Source organism: Drosophila kikkawai, chromosome 2R (genome assembly GCF_030179895.1).
Source record: "Drosophila kikkawai strain 14028-0561.14 chromosome 2R, DkikHiC1v2, whole genome shotgun sequence".
Classification (NCBI taxonomy): Eukaryota; Metazoa; Arthropoda; class Insecta; order Diptera; family Drosophilidae; genus Drosophila; species Drosophila kikkawai.
This window is the reverse complement of record NC_091729.1, coordinates 13,240,297-13,261,484: the sequence shown is the minus strand read 5'-3', so window position 1 is coordinate 13,261,484 and position 21,188 is coordinate 13,240,297. Positions and strand designations below refer to the sequence as shown.

The following is a 21,188-nucleotide window of genomic DNA, read 5'->3' as shown; positions in this document are numbered from 1 at the left end:
CTACAAGTGGGATGTAAGTTGTTTCTTAAAACAATAAATTCAAGTACTTAAATGCAAAAAAATATAGTTTCTAAAACCCACATAGCAGTGTCATAACCCCATTATCAAGACCAAATCAAACCCAATTTGTGCTATTGATATCTCATCAACACCAAACGGACTTGTTTTTTCTGTCTATTTTTTCTTGGCCTCTGTTCCAATTCTGAAATGAACACATTCTGGGCCGCCGCCGCCCTCATTTGGAATGGAAATGAAAGTGGCAAACCTCAGAGCAAGCTCATGAATATCATTAGCAATGGCTATATCCGGCCAAGCCAGCGTATCCGGTGGCGTATCCTGTGAATCCAGCGACACCCAGCCCACATGTTTTTTTTCCCCCTCTTCTATTACACACTTACCCACAGCCTCGGGCTGCAATTAAGTAAGTTTTTTGGGGGGGCCAAAAAACACAGTCTCAAAGAGACCAAAAAAGCCAAAGGAACTTCCGTTGCTTACAACTCAACGTTTTCCGGAGGACTCTTGCCGCAGACAGGTGTGCGCATTTCATTTGCATAGATTAGACAGATTAAAGCGGAGATACAGAAAATTCGGTGGTAACGCCAAAAGTTGGCCTTCGCGATCCAACGTTTGTGGGTTAATTAAAAAGTTTTCTCGAAATAAATTTACATAAATTTCATCTTCGAAGCCGGGGAATCCGCGCAAATGAATTTTCTTCTAATTGACCAAACACCTGAGGGCCGGTATACCCTTTTCTCCCGAAGCAACAATTGGCCGGAACTTTAAGCTTTAAGCTGTAATTTTTGTTGCTCAACCCATATTTTCCCTCTTTTGCCCAATTTTTCCTCATTTTCCCTCGGCTGCCTGCTTTTTATCTGTCAAATATTGATCGCATTAGTGAAAAGGCGGGAAACCGCCAAGCACCGGCAACAGTGTGAGTTTTTGCCCACCGCCATGTGGGTCAAGTAAATCAATTGACAGCTTTCCGAACTTGAGCGAGGACAAAGGCAATCTATAGGTATATTCGTGTGGGTTTTATTTCATGCCGCCTTTTGGTAGGGTAAAATCGGGCATGTGGAGCTAGTGGTAATTCAGTTTTTGCTTCTAAAAAACGCTATTCAAGTTCTTTCCCAATTCAAGGACAACTTGCTCTATGAAATAAATTGGCTTAGACAAAGAATAATAAAAGTAGTAAAAGTAGGATTCATGTTAATAAGAGTTCAAAATGTATTACTCCAAAAAAGGACAAAAAATGTAAATAAAAAAAAAAAAATTAAAATTAAAAAAAATATATAAATAAATAGAATATTGCCTTATTTTTAGTAAATGTTCTGTTTTTTTCAAGTACAGGGTATTCTGTGGTCAGTGCACTCTTTTTTTCCCCTTTCTGTTTGGGTGTGTTTGCCTAACTGTATGGGTTTATGGCTGTATAGGTGTGGACCACCTGGTCGCTTCTATAAATAAATCATGGCTTATGATAATATGCCGCAAAACACACAACAAGTCCTAATTTTCTTGAAAATGTATGACACCTTCATACTCTTTTAAATAAAAAAACAATTTAACAAAAAACTCAGCCAAATCTATAGATTTTGTGTCCAAAAGTATGCTACAAAAAGTTGCATAATTAAAATAGCAAATGTTAGTCAAAAAAACATTTAACAGAATATATTTTTGAACACCTTTAAAATAAGAAATCTTCAGCGATGCCATGGAGCATCCCTGGCTTGATTTACCTTTATACCAGGATTCCATATGAATGAATTTACCTAATAACATACCTTAACCCTTTTTTTCCACTTTTCCACTTTCTATATAGTCCGTAGCTTGTACGACTTCCCCCTTTCACTCAATCATCATAAAACCTAAAAAAAAATACATATCTCAAACTCAGACTGTTACCAAACCATATGCGACGTCGATGGGATTTGTTTGCGTTTTTGTTGGGCGAGATTGTTTGCGGTTCGTCTGACAGCCTTCGCCGAAGATTAATTGCATTTCGCAGTTGCAGCAGGTGCTCTTCCTGTTCCTGTTCCCCTTCCCCTTCCTGTTTCATACGCTCTATTATTGCTATTTTCAGCGAATGCATTTCCCTGCATTTGGGTAATTGCAAATCGAGGGAGAATAGTATACAAAAAGAGTTTCAGTTGGTCTTTATCCTGGCCACAGGAGCTATACAAATGGGGACGAGAGCTTTGTATCAGCGGGAATATATGGGTTACACTGGGGGGAAATTTGTAAATAATTTAAATGATTAATATAGATTATTAAGGGGTTTTAAGGGAATAAAAAGTTGAAGGTGTATTATTATAATAGAAACTTTAAATGTGATTATTTAATTTAAAAAATTTAAATAAAATTTTTAAAAAAGTTTAAGTTAGTATTCTTAAGTTTTCTAGTTTCATTTTAATTTCCTTTTAACTTTTTAGTAATTTTAAGCTTTAATATCAGAATTGTGTAATCTTAAAATTAATTACAAAATTTTAAAGATTTTATTTTTCATTTATTTATATGCTAAATTTGTGTATAAAATATAAAGAGGTTTAAAAGTAAGTAAAGTTATTATTATTAATATTTTAAATGTTATATTTCAAACGGATTTGTTATAGTTTTCTTAATTTTCATTATTTTCTTAACTTGTTCTTTAGGAGTTATCCTAAATTGTTCATATCCTGGCCTTTGCAAGAAATTATAATACTTAAAATGTATTTTTCTTAATGTGTAAGCATCCGAATTTATTGCAAAATGCATTGACAGTGGGTGAGTGAGTCATGGGTCTCTTTCACACAATATCGACACATTAATAAAATGCCAAATAATGCTCGTCACAATTTCTAAATATTGCCCGTCTGTCAGCGTTTCGAATCATAAAAGAGTCAAGCGGAAAGCACGCGCCATAAACAAAGGCTAATACAGAAGCGAAATCGGCACCAGAATGCCAACTAAAGAACCAAAACAAAGGAAAGGACTTTTACACAACAAAAAAAATGCAGAAAATAATATATAGAAAAATACAGAAAAAATAGTTGAAAACGTTGCAATTCTCGTAGCTTTTCTTGGTCCTTCTGCTCCATTGATGAAACACACAGAGAACAAAGTCAGCGGGGGGACAGCTAAAAGATAAACAAGGCGAACTTGTAAAGAAAAAATACAAACAACGACGACAGTGTGGCGGGGAAAAGCTCTTCATGACGTAGCCGTAGCTTTTCTGTGACGTCACAAATGAAAGCGCCGAAGGAAAAACCCGAACACGAACCGGAATGTTAAGGGAAAACTGCTTCAAACACTCGACGTCGCTCGCACGGATCGGATGTGTGGAAAAGCGGTTGGAAAAGCGCTCTCTTAACGTTTCGTTCGTTTATTTTCGAAACTTTTTTGGGGAAAACCGCGTTTGGAAATTCCCCCACACAAAGAAATAATACAACAAAAAATAATAATACAATAAAACCGAGTCGAATAAATATATATAGAGCGAGAGAAAGACAACTATATGTATCTGCGGTTGGTGGAAAAATATCTGAAATCATAAAAAAAATATTGTGTGCTAAAAATAATCGGAAAACAGCGGAAAAAAATATAAAGTGAACAAGTGCAAGAAAAATAAAATTAAGTGTGCCGCCGCTGGGCTTTTTCTTTTATTTATACAAAATTTATCGATCAAATACATAATACACACTTTGGTGACCAACTAAAAATACATAAATAAAAAAGGAAACGAAACGAGGACGCTGCTCATTAGTTACCTGAGGCAGGGCATAGTTTCTCGGAGGCGTCAGCTGACAGAAAGGTTTGTTTTTGATTAATTAAATTACTTGATTGCAGTGTCGTGACCCAAATAGATATCATATTTAACCGCCAAACTCAACTCTACCCCTAAAAAAAAAAGAAAGAAAACCCAAAAAAAAAGGAGTTGTGCCGAGTGTCGTGCGCCTTTGCACTTTTCACGTTTCCTGTTTTCTGTTCGATTTGTTTACTTTACTCCCAACAATTCTGCCAGTTTTACTCTCCTCTTACTCTCTTTTATTTGTATTTTTGTGGCTCCCGAATAATCTTCCAAACAGCCAAAATCACTCATACGCCATGTAGGCCCATGCACGGACCCTGCATTAAATATTCAATGCGACGAAGTCAGCTTCCTTGCCTTTGTCTCCCTTCTTCTTTTATTTATTTCTGCAAAATGGTTTATTCGAGAGCGAATTCTTTGGGGTGCCATAAAGAGGGCTCGGCGGGAAATTGCCAAATAACAATCAATTCGGGGGCTGTGTTACAAAAGATAAATGGATTCCAAACTGCAGCAGCCGGCAAATGCAAGAACATATAAAATAAAATAACATTTAATCAGAAGTCACACAGAGAGCTCGATGGGACAGGGTAAATGTCCTCGATAAGCGAGCAGTAAAAACTCCATGGGGACAAAGGGAAGCCTTTAAATGGAAAAATAAATTTCAAAGAAAGTCTTAAGGGGAAAGCGCAAGGAGGAGGATGAAAGGAAAAGGGAGCAAAAAGAAAGCCAATAAAAAGACAGATAACAATCCTGTTAAAGTTGTAAATTTTTAAGAGGTTGATGGGTTTAAAATTGAACTACATATGTCAGTATAGAAAGTATACATATTTATTAATATTTACAGATCAATTTTTGCAATTATGTGGATATGACACTATAAAATTAACAAGTGTTACCGTTTACTTTATACTAAAAAAATGTGTAGCAATTAGTTTATAAATTTATTTGATTCTTCGTCTAAATAAAACCTTAGTATTATTATTATTATTTACAATTTCAACAGCTATATAGTGTCATAATACCATAAACGAGGCTTGAAATGTATTACACATCTTCCTAAAATAACACTTTATTAAGACAGTAATTAACTACAAAAATTCAAGTGACAAATGGCTTATTTCTCTCACAAAAAACTCTTCAGGTGGTTGACTTTTATAAATTTAATTTCTCTGAATAAAATAACAATTTTGTCCCAGGAAAAATATAATTAAAAATAAACAAAAGTCACTCTATAATTTTAATTATTTTTTCTTTCTTGGTAACTCCGCCCTTCTGTCATTCCCCGTTCATTGAACTCTCCTTATTCATGCAATTTTTTACATCAATAAAAACAAGCCACCACAATTACCGCAAAATTGTACGGTCAGCTCTATCTAAACATTTGTCTTAATAGAGCAAAAAAAAAAATAAAAATAAAAACAGATTACATTGGCGTTATGACCGCAGAGAATGACTGAATCAGATAAAATTAAATTGCTGTTCAGTTGCAATCAGCGAAAATAAGCAAAATAAGGACAAAGCAAAGCAAAAGCGCGGTCATGGCGGGCAATCATTAGCGATACGAATCGCCCTCCGCACTCAGCGATTCCCCAGAGATCTCAGATCCTGGGGCCTAATCAGGACACAGGACATGACAGGTCAGGACGGGGCAAAGGGAGTGAAAGAGCCATCCCCATGACCACAAGGGCCAAACACGAACGGATTGCCACTAGAAAAACAAATGTAGCTGCAGTGCGGCATTCTGATTTCAATTCACTGATTTTCCCAATGATTTTCCCAATGCTTTTCCCCAATGTGTGGGCTGCACTTTTCCTCCTTTTTGCCCTCCGGCCAATTAAACTAAAATGTCTGGCTCCGCCAGCACGCGACTTTCTGGCCACGCCTTTCGGCTTTTAACTGGATAGTGTTGGCATACGGTTAGTTTATTTATTTACTTAACAATTACAAACTAATTGGGCATCAAATTAAAAGAAAAACAATTAAGAAAGCTACTAAGCGTTGCTAGAAACAAATTTCCAGCAATATCTTTATAAAATCTCTAAAAACATAGTTCATTCTTGGTCCGAAAAATAAGAAAACCCATATTACACTCCTTTAAATTACAAAATCCCAAATATAATCCTAGTAGTTTCCTTATTTAACTTTTAAAAATATTACAAGAGGAACAATGTGGGTTATTTATTTTCGTCAACACTGATGTGGGTAGGTGCCTCTCTCCCATCCCACGGAATTCTACAGTTCCAACAAAGGCACACGTCCTGCGGGACCAGGTCCTGCTTTTATGGCAAATCGAATTAACAACTAATTCCATTAGAGTTTGAGCAACTGAAGAGCCACCACTAATTGCCAGGGAAGGTGAAGCGAGTAGGCGGTCCAGGGTCATAACCGAATTCGCAGAATGGATTGGCCAGATTGCTTTGGCTCTGGCTCTTCCTCTGGCTCAGTCTCTTCCAAATTTTCAAATTCAATTAAAAGCTGCACTAACTAAGTGGAGATTGGAGAGTGGCCACGGCAACAAAAGCCGGTTTCCTGAGAGCCTACTCTGTTCCTTGTCTCCGACTGCACCAGGCATTGGGAGGAGGAGGGAGAAACAGAAGAGGAGCTGAAGAAGGAGCAGTTGCGGAATGGGAAACAGGAGCAGTGACAGGAGCAGGATCAGGGAGACATAACATCAGAGGCAAACACCCATGGCCATGCCGCTTGCATATGTCAAAAGGTTGAGCCCGGTTTTTTTTTTTGGCCAGGTCGCGGCATTGTCCACCTCCTGGCAGCTCCATGTCCAACCACCCAACCACCCGCCACTTGGCCCTCCCAAAACGATGTCGCCCTCTGTCATTGCTCTTTGGACTCTTTGTCAGCTTGGGGAGGCGATGAACATGACAGGTCCCGTGTTCCTGTTACTGTCCCTGTCCCAGCACTGAACCAAAAAGTAAACCCTCTACACTTTAAATAATTTTTAAAGATTTTTATAAATATTTTTGGAGGCCATAACTTGGCAGTAAAGATAAACCCTGCTTTTGACTAGGCCTCACATTTTTTCAAGTCCCTAAATCATAGTCCCAAAACATTTTCTCTCTCTCTGTAGGTAAACCGCATTTTTAGTTGAGTAAAGGAAACGTGACTGGGGGGACCCACTGGCAGTGACAATTGGTTAGCAAGTGGTGTGGCTTCGAGTGGAGTTCCCCAGATCCTGGGACTGGCTTTGAAGTGGGACACACTTCCGCTACATAACTCTCTCCCACTCCCCATCCTCCTGGGGGGCAAAATATTTATGCACACACTTAAAGTGCTTCCAGGACTCGAACTCGAACTCGGAAACCAAATCCAAGCCCAGGGCAAGCCAAACAAACAGCAGCAGAATAAATTCCGTAGCTCAAGCTCAACTTTTTATCCATTTTTCTAAAAGAAGAAAAATATTTCCCAAGCGGCAGTCCCTTCTGCTTGGACACTGGCCAGCTTCCTTCGAGGATAAACATAATTGCAGCTGTCTGGGTCAGCTGCCGGAGTCCAGGACATAAAGAGTTTGCAAATCAGATAGATCGAGATGCAAGAAGGAAGTAGCAATTGATTCCAGCTGAAAGGATAACGTAGAAAATCGGAAAATCACTGGAGCAGAAGGAAAATGATTCAAGTTAATAGTTTGGACCATTTTGATTCGATCTAAATGAGGTAATTCGGCCAAAGATTAGGAGAGATTACCAGGAGGAGCTTCTGAACTTTTGTCTTAAATTTGAGCTGGAAAAACAAGTTACAAGTCAAGTTGTTTTAAAGAGAATTTCCCCTTGGAATCCTACGCAACTGTGACATTCTTGAGCTACATTTCTGTGCAATTGCCTGCAGAAATTCCAGAGTTGACCGAGTTTATTCCCTCAGCAAGTAATCTCAAAGCCCCCCTTTTCAATTATTCAGAATCAAAAGCATTTTCCCGGTAAATATATGTGTTGTGTGTGAAAGAAAAAGAAAATTCCTCAAACGAACCAACTGTGAAAATCCAATTGCCATAATAAAATCGAACAAAAGGCCCCCAGAATGTGAAATCAAATGCAGGCAACCAATTAGGGGAGTGAGTTTTGAGACACAAAAAAAATGAAATAAATTCCCTTGATTTATTTTGAGGCCAAATTGCCGTTCAGCAGATACGAAATTTGCCACCCACAAAATGCTATAGTTAATTATGACACACACTCAGCTCCCGCACTCCTCACTTCAAAGAGAGCCTTATTTATCCTGTCACAAACTAAATGAAGTGAATTTTTTGGGTAAACATCTGCGTCGCACCTCCAGCTCTTGGCTTGATTTGAATCTAAATTGGGAATAAGAGGGCCCAGGGCCAAGAAAATACTTACCACTTGAAGTAAACAGCAGGCGGCAAAGGTGGAATAAACACACACCCCGCACACACACACACCCCCTATACACACACACACACTCACTCCTCCGCCCCTCTGCATGTGTCATAATCACCGTAAAGGACGTGAAGTTTAAACTAAACAGACAGGGATTCGGTGGAGGAGACTCCACTCGCAGACGAAGGATACAACACATTAAGCACCATAATCTGCCCTTGAGCTCGATTTTGCGCAACGATTTGGAAAATCTTTTGGAGAAAATAAATAAAATTGCCGCAACAGATTTTGCGCAGTCCTCTGCCTCTTTCATCGATTGGTTGAACATTAAACAACAAAATCAAAGGCGCGAGAAAATTCCGTTTGTTTAGGCCAACAACATAAATATGGCTATAAATTAATGTCAAACAGTTCGAAGCGTTGGTCAACGAGACAACAAACAAAGTGCTTCCCATTCATAGGTATATATATTTTCATTTAGGTTGATGATCTCTCCCCGTGAAGCAATTTCATCATGATTTTATGATTCTTCTAGACGTGGAAATTCCTGCCATTCTTAGCTAGATAATTTATTTAATCATTCAAATTTGTTTTCCTGCGAGTGGAAATGAAATGGCTCAGAGCTCCGAGCTACGCGGCGTATGCGCAATAAAAACTTTTCGTTTTTATTTAGCTCATTTGTGTTGACAAGCTGCTTGGGATTACTTTTGGTGTCAGAAAATGGAGATAAAGATGAGGACTAGCCAAGAAACTCGACTTGGGCTTAATGTGGAAAAAAAAAACCAAAATAATGAGAGAATGTTCAGGTTATCTGACGATGGCCCTGACCTTTAAGGCCTCCCCCAGTGGCCAACTGTGACCCATTGAAATTAATTTTACAGCAACAGGTGTCTAGCTGGTGAGCTGGCCATGAAAATAAGCACAAATGGCCAGGGACGACGAGATGTGGCTCAAAGGGAAGCAGACCAAACAAACGAACACGAACACACTAACTGTCACACCGATAACAAGGACGACAAGGACGCCGACATGTTTAAGGGAAGCGGCCTACACAATGGAGGCGTGGCCTCCAGGGTCATCATCCGTCGTTAAAGGAGATGAGTCCCTATGTTTCCTGGAACAACACTACTAGTCATGTGTGTACATTAGCTGCCAGCGGGAAAATAAATAGTCTGCCTGATTTAATATATACATGATTTAATATAGAATTGTTTCTGTATTGTGAGTCATGTCAGTAACAGTATATAAATTCGATTCAGGGGAAAAAGCTATAAAGAGAGCATAGGAAATTTCCCTAAAGAAATCGTTATGCCATTTAATACACGCTGTTTTCTTTAAATTGTAAATTTCTGTTTCAATTTGTTTACATGTGTTATTTATTTGAATTAAATTCCATAAATATAGACTAGCTAAACAAATAAAATAAACCTAACTACCTATTTTCACACTATTTACCTTTAGAAAAAAATTTAAATAAATATTTATTTAAATGCAAAATTAACACGAAATGTTTTGTTATCTGAAATACATTTCCTTTAATTATACAAACATCAGCTTGTCATTGAATTTAATTCCATATTCACCCTCATAAATGCCAGAAAATCCTAATTCAATTAATTTTAATTTAATTTCCTTTTTGTTATTTTAGTTTACTTATTTTCCATCTCTGATTATCTCTTAATTAAACAGCAATAAAATAAAATATATTTAAAATCAATTGAACCTCGACCACAATCGGGTTTCCATTTAAATCAATTTGGTTTGCAGTTCAGCTCTACTGAGCTTCATTGTTTCACCTTTGGTTTTTTGGCCACCCACCAACGACATACAAAAAACCCCCCATAGATAGTCGAGTTTCCCACTGGGCACACATCAGGCCATACATGCGGTATCTGATGGCACTTTATCGGGGATTTTTTATATTTTTTTTTTGGGATATTGGTAGGCTGAAGTGAACCCAGACCAACGCACTTTTTGGTCACATTTTGTGAGATAGCTTAAGTTGCCTGGAACCGTGCCCAGCTGTCATCATCTGTTCACAACCACATCCATGTCAATGGGTGGCCTGATTAGGGAGTACAAGTAAATAAAACATGGCCACGACTATAAAATACCCGGCAGGAGGTTTGTGTCAAACATATTGCCTACTTTTTGGCGAAGGAGTATTGGAAATATTATAAAGGAAAGGTTAATTCTTTTTAATTTCAAAGTTATATTTAATTGACTAATTAAAAAATAAGAAAAATATGGATTGGGATTCTCTTGTATTTATTAATAATTTTCTAAATTATTTTGTTGACGTTTTAGCTTTTTAATTTCTAAATTTTATGAAAACCCATATACCCTTACCCCTCTGGAGTACCAAGTACAACAAAAGCAATGACAAAAATTGAAGCAAAAAATATATATGCTTTAATATATACATATTTATGTTAATAACTAGCAACAGGCCACACGATAAGGTTGGCCAGAAAGTACGGCCCCGTCATATTGGGCCATAAAAGCGAATGACCAGCCTTTCCACCTACTAATATGGCATTGAATTCCGGGAAAAGTCTATAAACATAAAAATGAAAATTAATAGCAAAGTCCATGGCTTTAAAGGCTCGCTGGAACTCCATGTATATGTGTGTGTGTATCTGTGTGTGTGTTGGCCAATTAGAAGGACACACATAGCCACGCACTGGAGGCCTCTGGGCCATGTTGTTGTTAGCCTGCGGCATCAATTGAATGCAAACAAGGCAAGGCAGGACCATAGAACGAAGCTGAAGCTGCTGACAAAGGAGCCTTCGATGACGACTTCATCATCATGTGGCCAGGAGCTTCATGCACGACTGGATGGGTCAGCAACTGAAATCAGCAAGGGGCAACCTTATCCGTACCCGTTACTGTACCCGTTACCCCTTGGCCATACCCTTATCCTTACCCTTTATCCCTATTTCCGAGTCCTTTTTCGTGTGTCCTAGTAATGCATCGCTGGATTGTCGGTTTAGCGGCAAAATGGTTGGCAAATCAAGCGTAAAGTAGCAGGGAAAGTTTGCTTAGATCTTTAAGCGACTTAAAGCCAAATGGAATGATTTAACCGAGAACTCAAAGGGTTTACATTTTTGAGTAATTTTTTGTTTAGATTTTATTTAAATTTATAAATATATACTATATTTAAATTCAACAAAAGGTAATAGAGTTTTCCGAATAGTTCTGTAATTTTCTTTGAGAGTTTAGGGTATAAAAAATATTTTCTGGCTTTAGAAAATTCCCTTAAAATCTCTTTAGCTCATAAAAACCCTATTTTCCACTTAATTCTATACCTTATTTTCTCTCAGTGCCTCAGCCTGCTTATCTCAAAGCTGTTGTCGCATATGCTGCCACGTTAAAACATTTTCAAGTTTATGTATTTATTCTTTCCCCCTCGTTTTTTTTCAAAGCACACTTTGCATTATTTACTTGGGCGCGACTTGGCCCGAATCTTTTGTTCTGCAGAAACACAATAATAATAAAAAAAAAAGGGTGAACAAGGGTGGCGTTCTTTTAATTATTTATGTTTTAATTATTCGCGCAAGTTAATTACTCGGGCGGGAGAGCTTAGACCGAGGCTCGACAGGACACTTGAGGGAAAAGCGTGGCCAAAAACTGCAAGTTCATCAAGTCGCTTGTCAGCGACAGAAAGTGCACTTAAGCGCAGGCGGGGATGAGAAGATGGCGAAGAGCGTAACCTGATTAGAGAGCCAAAGTGGATAAGGACACCATGGCCAGATGGGATGTGACAGGACACCACCGGGGCACCTCCTGCGGCTAATGATGCATGTCTTAGGGAGCGAACAGGAAGCCTAAATGGATTAGGAATAGGTTTTGATTGGCCCGCCTGGAAAATGCAATTTCCCTTGTCTCTCGGCTGAGAAATGGATTTCACTTAGCGGACAGCCCAGGGGTATATAAATATATATATATATTCGCTGGCTGCAAATGGCAATTAGTGTCAATTAGAGACTGAAGGAGCACTTGCTCCTTTAGCTTTGCCTTATCTTTTCAGAGGGAAAGAGAGAATTTCCACGATGGAAAACATCTTTATTTACATCTCAATTGTGAAATGTTTTCTTAATACAAACTTTTCCCAGTTTAAAATCTTATGCAAGGGTTACCCTCTGAAGAAAATATCAAGAAATGTATTTTTAGCTCTAGAGAATTACGTGATTAACGGACTCTTGAGAAGCACAAGATCAAGTGGATATAAACAAAGCAAAAAATAACAACAAAAGAATAGGGGAAAATGTTTGGAACTTATCAGCTGCTTATGAAATCGAAATGTTTGTAATAACGGAAATATTTTTGAAATATTTCCAGCAGAACTTTTGGAAAAACATTTCTTGCAAATCCCTGGAATTTATTTTGTAGATGTTTATAATATTCTAAAAATAATTTGCAGAGAAATCTTTGGTTGTAAATTGTATTTAATAAATTTACTACTTTTTAAAATTTTATTAATGAAAACAGCATTTTACTACTTTTCATCTTAATATATACATAACATAAAAAGGTAAAAATATAGATAAATTAAACAGTGATTTTTATTTAAAATAATATAAAATAAAACTAATATTCAAGAAAAATAAAAAGGTAACAAATAGAAATTAATTAAATAGTAATTTTAGATACCACATTTTTACATGGAAGTAAAGAATTACTTAGAAAATGCACCAAGTTATATAAGTAGAAAAAAAGCTAACAAAAATCGGATATTATTCACTTAAATTTAACCTTAACTTACAGTTCCACTTGCAAGTTCACAAGCTCAATATTAACCACAACCTTTTAGCTAAAAATGCCTTAGTAAAACTTTATAGAAAATATTTAGCTAATAACAACACAAGAATCTAGATGAAGAAACTATTTTCTTGGAAGTATTTTCTAAGCTAACTTTGCTTAAACAGAATTCTAAACAAAACTTTAAATAAAGAAAAACCAAACTCAATCAATAAACCAATCAAAATAAATTGTATAACCCCTGCACAAGTCAAACTTGCATAACATTCAGTGAGATTAACCTTATACAACCTCGATACTAACCACAATTCCCAAAAGGCTAGAGTCCCCTTTTGGATGGATTTTGAATTGGTTTTGTGGCAATTTGTCGTTCTCGGTCTCGGGGTCTGGGCTGACCCAGTTCCCAACCGAGAGGAGAACGCGCGCGAGGCACATTTATAAATAAATTCAAAATAACAAAAACAGAGGAATTTTGATGTTTAATGGCCGGCAGGCCGTTGGGGCGAAATGAAAAATCACACAGCAAATTATGTTGCATGTTGTTACAAATATATTTTGTGTGTTGCCGCCAGATGAAATTCGCTTTCGCTTGCTTTTCCTTTGGGTTATTTTTATGTAAAAACTTGGCCAACTATAAAACTAGAAAATTTGTCACAACCGAAAATACATTTAAATATATATATATATAGTATATTGGAGAACTGTGCAATTTTGATTTGAAATTTCATTTAAATGTTGTCTGCATTTGTTTCTTTTTGCTTGTCGCCATTTATTTGCAGAGTGCACCACAAATCAAAAGCAAACCAAAAAAAAAACAATCACACATCAAACCAAAACTCAGATTATGAATTATGCAAGAAAGAGGCTACCAAATAGAGCCACTTGAACCACAGCACGATTTGCTTAGAGCACGAAAATAGAAACTTTAGACTCTAGACCAGAGAGGAAACATAGGAAACCCCCTTAAAAGAAAAGGACCAAGCCGAGGACGAGTGGAATTTCCCCAGACGGCCACAGGATGGTGGACGACATCTCCCCGATGCATCATCGCATGCAGAAGAAGACGCGCAGCGCCTCCATTTGTGCCACCGGCGCCAGCATCGAGACGGTCATCCATGGCATGCCCAGTGCCTCCGGCAGTGCCACGCCCGAGGGCGGTACGCCTGGCTATCGAAGACGCCGGCCGGCAACGCGCTCTCAGAGTGCTCGCATCACCTCCGGCGCCAGATCGGTGAGTACCAAGGGGCGTATACGTGTTCTATATTACGCATACGCCGCGTATACGTAATATAGTACGGACGGATACAACGGCGACGCAGTCATGCGATACAAATTTAGCATTTGCATTCGCCCCGTCACTTTGCATTGTTTTTTTGGTTTAGCAAAAAAGCGAATCTGATTTATTTATAGTCACTTCATTAAATGCACGTTTCTCACTATAAATAAAAGTAGAAAGCATCGTCATTTAGTCCATCAGCTAGGCACGCACATGCAAAAAGGCTTTGTTTAAATATAATATATTGTAGTCTATAATTTGCACATAATTGGGTGAATTGGGGAATTAGTTTTATGGCGTAAAGTAAGCATTTACATGGTAAGTCAATAATTTGGTTTTTAAATCTTTCAAGTTAAGGAATTATTACTGGAGAAGATTTTATATTATATCTTTTTGTCTAAAAGATACAAATGCCAAAAACTTACAACCTTAACCATAAGGTAAACGATCTCAGTGTGGAATTCTGTGTTACAAGAATGATGGATAAGGAATGTATGCATTCCCAATTCAGCAGATGGTAAGGAAGAGATTCAGGTGCCCGAATCATAGGCTGCTCCGTCTGAATTATAAAGACTTTCCTAGGAACATACCTCCCCCATTTACCACGAAAGTTGTACCTTTTTCAGGATCAGCATAACCAAAGGATTATAGTTATAAATAGTACACTTATTCCCCAACCCAGGAAAATATTCTACCATTTAATTTTAATATATTTAAACAGAAAAATACTTCACATACTCGAAACTGATACAGAAAAGTTGGCGGTGTTTCAAGTGAAATGAAAACTTTACTCGCTTTCAATTGAGAGCTCTCTCTCTCTCTCTCTCTCGACTTTTGAGGTGAAAACACACCTGAAATCCAGTTTATACGAGTGCTCAAGGACCATCAGCAGATGCACTTTGTGTATTTAATTGAATTAAACAGAAATTTCGAGTGGATCGGATTAATGAATGTGCTGAACGCTCATAACGTTGCCCAACAGGAATTTTAGGCTTCGATGATGCTGCAGCGAAACGTGCCTTTGATACAGCGAGTTGAGCGATTCCCGAACGCTCAGCTCTCTTGGAGAGTTGAAAAGCGAGATTCGACGCTTCACGGCTGGCGGTTCGGACTTTGGCTTTGACATCTTTTCTACGCGCCTAGCGCAACGCGACAGCTTGGCCTTCTCCCTACTGGCCTCAAACATGTCCTTCTTCTCCTTTTTGAAATGATCCCGGAAGGAGGCGCACTTGAGCGGCTGCCCCAGGCACTTGCAGTAGCTAAGATTGTGCAGAAAGTACTCATTAAAGTCCTCGTTGGGGGCCAGTAGCTCCTGATAATACTCCAGGCTCTTCAGATTGCCGGGATCCAGCAGGCGGGCAGCACACTCCAGCTGCAAGTGTCCACTGTAGAAGTAGTTAAAGATCTCGTCCACAAAGTCGATAAAGAATTTAATTGGTTTATGGAAGGCATCGCCCATGACAAAAGGCGTCTCGTCCTCCATGTCCAGATTGTCGCAGGCACGGCGAAAGGCCAGGACAAAGGGCCGCAGGGCATGGATGCCCACATGCTGGCTTTTGTTGGAGCCCACAATTACCTGTCACCATAGTTTCTTATATTAAAATATAAAATATATAGAGAGAGATATTAATAACCCACCTGGTAGTGCATATAATATTTGGTACTGATCGCCTCCTCCGTCTCAATCTCGTAGATCTTCGGGCACATGCAACTGGTGTCCACTTGCACGGCGAGCAGATAGCGCTGGACCAAGTGCCACAACGTCTGGGCAGCAATCCTCTGCAGCTCCAGCTCCTTCTGATTGGACTCGAAATAAATACGAAACTTTTCCTCAATTGACAGCAGGATCTTGATGATTGTCCTCTCGTTGCTTTCCGCACTGCAAATCGAATCCAATCGCGACAACGCCAACTTGGCCATGCTATCGGTTACCGTAAAGCGCGACTCACGTTTGTTGGTCATCATCATGGTGACCAATTTCTCCATTTTTTAGGCAGATGTTAATGTCCTGTTAAATAAAAGCTAATGAAATAAACTGGAAAATAGGCTTGGTTGTGAAGTTGCAGACAAAGCCTGCTTTGGGGATCTTAGATTCCCAAGTTTCAAAAATCTCAAGTCGCTGGCTCGACTCTTCCTGCCAAGGAAGCTCTGAAGCAGGTAGCCTTTCGTTCTGTGAATCCAGCGTCATACAGCGAGACCGTGTGAATTGAGTTATATCTTGGCCAAATTCAATTTCTGAGGGTGGTTGCTGCTGTTCCCAGACAAAAGGACGCCAGCCACGTGTCAACATACGTTGTGTATGAATTGTCCTGGCAGCTGTGTATCCTTGCCGTCGGTGAATCACCCCCTTTTTTTTCCCCTGTTGCCTCTCTGCCAGCGACATTATTAGTAAGCAAACGAGGCAACAAAAAAGGCAGCGCAGCAGCATCGCACATCGCACATCGTGCAACGCGCATCGCGCTAAAAATGTCCTTCTTCTCATCGCCTTCGATGCGCCCCAAGCTGGTAATTTATATGGAAAAACTTTTCAAGTCAGCAGGACGCACACATGCTCCGGCTTTTTAGGGGGCGGCATGTGCGCTAGGTGGGCGTGGTTGTAATGAGTTCACAGCTACCGCAGGAGAAATGTCTAAATTTGGAGAGGAGAAAATTTTGTTGTACCCTTGCAAATCTTTCTCACTAAAATTATTTACAAAATTTAAAATTAATCTATTACCAATACCTCTTTCTTAATAAACAATAATTTCTAATCTAATTTTCACAAAATCTTTATAAAATTAATACAACCCTCTGAAAGAGTATTCAAAGAACAAAAAAATCAAGCAAGACGCCGCGTTGAAATGACTTTTGTTTATGAACCAGAGGGAGTGGCGAAGGATACAATCGGCGGGAGGCAAGAAATAAACTTGGAGTGCTCAGTGCCATGATGATGTTGAGATGTCGATAAGTCGCTGGCACTTTTCATCTGCAGACGCAAAAGTTTAATGAGAAGATGAACAAGCAGCCACAACAATAAGAAAAACCCCAACGACAGCAATGAAGCCGCACTGAGAATTCGCACTGTAAAGCTATTTTGGTTTTTGCACGGCATTCTCTGAACTAAAGTCACACGCATTCTAGGCAAATTGTTGACAAAAACAACAAGAGAATGCAACCAGAAAGACTACGACCGCAAATAGGCAAAAATATTCTACGTTTTTCAACAAAAACTGCATGAAACTACAGAAAATGTGTACACAATTACCATTTTTACGAGGAAATGGCAAGTAGGAATGGCACAAAATTGAATTAAAATCAACAAAATGAAAGCTTAAGTTGCAATGAATTTTTCGCTGGTAATATAAGACCAAAAAAATAGTTTAATTTTAATATTTGTAGAGTAAAGAGAGAATAAAAATGACCCAATATTTGAACACTTTAAAGGAGTCAGTATGTGGACACTTAAAAAAAAAGTGTTTGAAGAGTTTGGCCAAAGCTGTGAACAATGAATTAATATTACTTTAAATAAACATTAAATAATCAGGCTAAAAATATATTTTAAACATTTTAAAAACTATACTTCAAGTCCGAGTTAAGATCACCATTTATAGATATTAAACATAAAATATTCATTGCACACATGCTGGTCACCCTAGTGGCCCATAAAAAGACCCGACCGTAAAACGCAGCGCATTAAGAAAATAAATTATCAGAGCAGACCCAGTGGACTAATTGGGGATTAAGCGGCTACAAATTGAAGACTCCAGCAGGACGACAGAGCGACGCCTGGTCAATGAACTGAAGCCAGGAAGCAATTAATTTCCGAGGCGAAAAAGCGAGCGTCCTCCCATCGTCAGTCAACCGCTGCTGCATCCGGTACGGATCACGGTCCGTACACATTCAGTCGTAATATTTGATTAAGCCAGCAAAGTAGACCATGCAAACATTTGGCCAAAGAAAGAAGAGCAATTACTGGTCACGAGGTCCCGTGAAATGCCAGGATAAATGCACACACACACACACACACACGCATGATGGGGAAGGAGCAGAAGCCCTTGCCGGGGGAGGACCGTAAAAAGCGCAAAAGAGCGGCCACTAAATAAACAAGAAACGTTTACACTGACAGCTCGCCTAATGGTCCCGAAACCCCCTCTTTACACCAGCAACTGTCCAGCGGATTTGGCCGCCTTCCTGACCAGCAACAGCAACTCGACGTGGCCCAAATCCATGGCCACTTGACGGGCGACGCCACGTAGCAAACGCTTCCGGCGTGTGGTTTTTTCAGCGTTGGGGAAAACCCCGGTGTTGGGTCTGTAAAGGAACTAAGGGGGATTATGATACACTGATTTCGAATTTTTAGATTAATTTAAAGGCATAACTCGAGGGAATTTTACAAGAGAACATTTTGGGAATTTCAAGTTTATTTTTCTAGATTTAAGAAAAAAGGAATTAAGTTTCTTTTAGGGTTACTAACTATATATATACTTAAGGCCAGTAACAGTCACTTCATGTCACAATGTTAGAACCAGTTGGGAATTATATACACACATGTTTGAAATTTCAATTAATGTTAGCTTTTTCTTAATTCTGGACAACTTTTCTTAATCTTAGAGCACTTTTTATATTGATTTTTCTTAAACATAGAAAATAACTTTTGTAGAAGTAAAGTACTTTATGATTACCTCTCTCTTAACTTCAACAAATTCAGGGATTTAGCTTTTTTATCCAAGCTATTAATTCGAGAATACCAACAGCCTAAGCCCGGTAACTTAATAATTACTAATTACCAAGTAATTTGGTGGAAAACACCCCGAAAAGTATTTTCTCCGCTGCTTTTTGGGCCAAGGCAAACGGAAGCGGCTAACAAAGTTGGACACATTTTGCATGCGACTATAAATATGGCCCACACACCACCACACACACTCTGACTGGACCAAAGAAACTGAACAAGAAGCTTACATCGCTGAGACAGGTGCTGAAATTAGTTTTACCCCCACACAACGTTACCGACACCGACACCGACCGTCGTCAGCAGGTTTTCTCCAACACCGCCTGGAACACCGCAAACTGACAGGCGCTTGGACGTGGCTTGAAGGATTTGGGACAGCGCCTTCTACTCGGCGGGATGCCCGGACATGGAGACGTGAGCAGGAAACTTTCTGCGGCGAACGAAACAAGCGGCGGCGCTGATTGCAGTTCGAGTGTCCGGCGCGAGGAAGCGAGGCGAAAGGCGTTTAACCTTGACATTTGAGGGAAATCCCTTAAGCGTTACTCTGTGATCAGGGGTGGAGTAGGTACAGGGATGGCACTTGAGGTAGATATATATTAATACTGGAATTTTATTGAGGTGGGAAATTTATTAAATATACTGTTTTAATGTTGCTTTGGATTTAAGTTATGTTAGGAAAATAAATATTATACAATTATTATATGTTACAAGCTATACTTTTCAAGTATCTTTTCAAAGGTTTACTTATAGGTTTCTAGTTATATCTTTTATGATACTTTTCTTCTCGTTTTGCATCCCTAAGCACCACCAAGAGAGCCCTTCGCACGAGGCCGCTGGCAAGTGCCAAGTGTCAAGTCAGCCGATAAATTATGGCATTGGCGAGCCAAGAGCGGTGGGTGTGTGGACGGATGGTCTGGTGGTGGTTGGCAGGGCTTTCTGTTTTGCTGTTTTTCGCAGAGGACAAACAAATGCAATTTGATTTGTGTGTGGTGTGTGTGTCTTGATTGGCCGCCTGCAACCGAGAAATGCAATTTAATTTCTCACTCAATTGGCAAGGGCACATCCTGCGGCAGTCCATAAATCAAAGCGTTTGCCTTGAGTCTGCCGACTTCGAGGATAACGCGATGAATACTTTAGTTTCGATGGCTGTCAGTTGCTTTTTTAACACTGTCCTCCTCCCTTTTGCAGGTTCGTCAGAGGACCAAGGCCCAGCAGCAGCAGCAGCAACAGCAGCACACGCTCCAGGATACGCGCTCCTACTGCACCAGCGAGCCCCGGCTGAGTGAGACGGAGACGCCGCCACAGCGCCGCAAGCTATCGCAGCGGAGGCCACAGCCACACGGTGAGAAAATTACTACAACTAAGTAGGGACACTCAGGGGGAGATAAATAGGAACTACCTTTACTGATAAACTAAAAGGAAATATTACAATTAAAGAAAGGATGTAACCTTAGGCACTTTATTTCTAAAGAATATTTTTCTCAAGGAAATCCCTTGACTAGGTAATATTTTCCTACCTAGAAAACTCCTTTAAAAAGGTTAAAAATAAATGTAAAATACAACTATTACTAGAACTACCACAGTTACTCGTAGCTCAGCTCAAGTTCCGGGCCCTTTAATGGCCGGATGGAGCCATCAAAACTGTGAAACAAGGCCAACAAATTAGCCAAGTGCCCAGTCTGATCTTTTATGCGGCATAAACTAAGCTCTCAGCCAAATTGCTCGCCGCACGAGAGCGGCGGCAATGTAAAATTGACCGTAAATACTTTAGTGGCCCAAAAGCAGCGGGGGCGCTGGACCGCAGCAGGACTTGAGGCCATTCCGAGGTGTTGTTTCATATGGTCCTTTGTTAAGTACCCTTCAATAATGCTGATTCAATTAACGTTGCTCGATTCGATTCCTTTGCTCGTCCAATGAACTTAACCATTGACCCAGTTGGCCAGGCCAGCAAAGTGGGCAACGTGTGTGAGTGTGTGTCATACATACTCTCTGTGTCAACTCGACTTGAGCGAACCATTAAAGCTGTCCAAATGTCAGCCAGCTGGAACAGCGAATATTGAATCAATAATGCAGGACAAGTGGGAGACCGAAACACTGTACGAAATGTGACAGTAAATACCAGAAGGTTTATGTTCATTATAAAAGGAGGAAATTCATCTGGATAATATTAAATTAAAGTGAGGAGTAGAGGGAAAATTGTACTAGCAATTAAGATGGATTTAAAACAATTGAAATTGAAAAATTCTAAAAACTTGAATCAATTATTCCCCTTATTTTTAATCCCAGAAAATCTTAATTGAAATGAATTTCAATCTC

The 21,188-nt window shown here is 39.3% G+C and overlaps 2 protein-coding genes across 4 annotated transcripts in view; one reads left to right on the top strand and one right to left on the bottom strand.

Annotated features, from left to right (window-relative positions):
- Positions 1 to 3,294: 3,294 nt before the first annotated feature.
- Rgk3 (Rad, Gem/Kir family member 3) overlaps positions 3,295 to 21,188 on the top strand; it is a 28,210-nt gene continuing 10,316 nt past the window's right edge. For 2 of the 3 annotated variants that reach the window (XM_017178086.3, XM_017178085.3), the window contains exons 1-3: positions 3,295 to 3,784; positions 13,668 to 14,119; positions 20,061 to 20,214. In XM_017178086.3, coding sequence (XP_017033575.1) covers positions 13,907 to 14,119; positions 20,061 to 20,214 — 367 coding nt within the window. In that variant the 5' untranslated portion in view covers positions 3,295 to 3,784; positions 13,668 to 13,906. The remainder of the gene's footprint in view (positions 3,785 to 13,667; positions 14,120 to 20,060; positions 20,215 to 21,188) is intronic. The other variant, XM_041777084.2, reaches the window with a different exon arrangement.
- Positions 14,854 to 16,225, bottom strand: LOC108082608 (uncharacterized). Its single transcript, XM_017178087.3, has 2 exons — positions 15,803 to 16,225; positions 14,854 to 15,740 (listed from the first exon to the last, which is right to left on the bottom strand). The coding sequence occupies exons 1-2, from the start codon at positions 16,148 to 16,150 to the stop codon at positions 15,108 to 15,110; spliced, it is 981 nt and encodes a 326-aa protein (XP_017033576.1). The 5' UTR covers positions 16,151 to 16,225; the 3' UTR covers positions 14,854 to 15,107.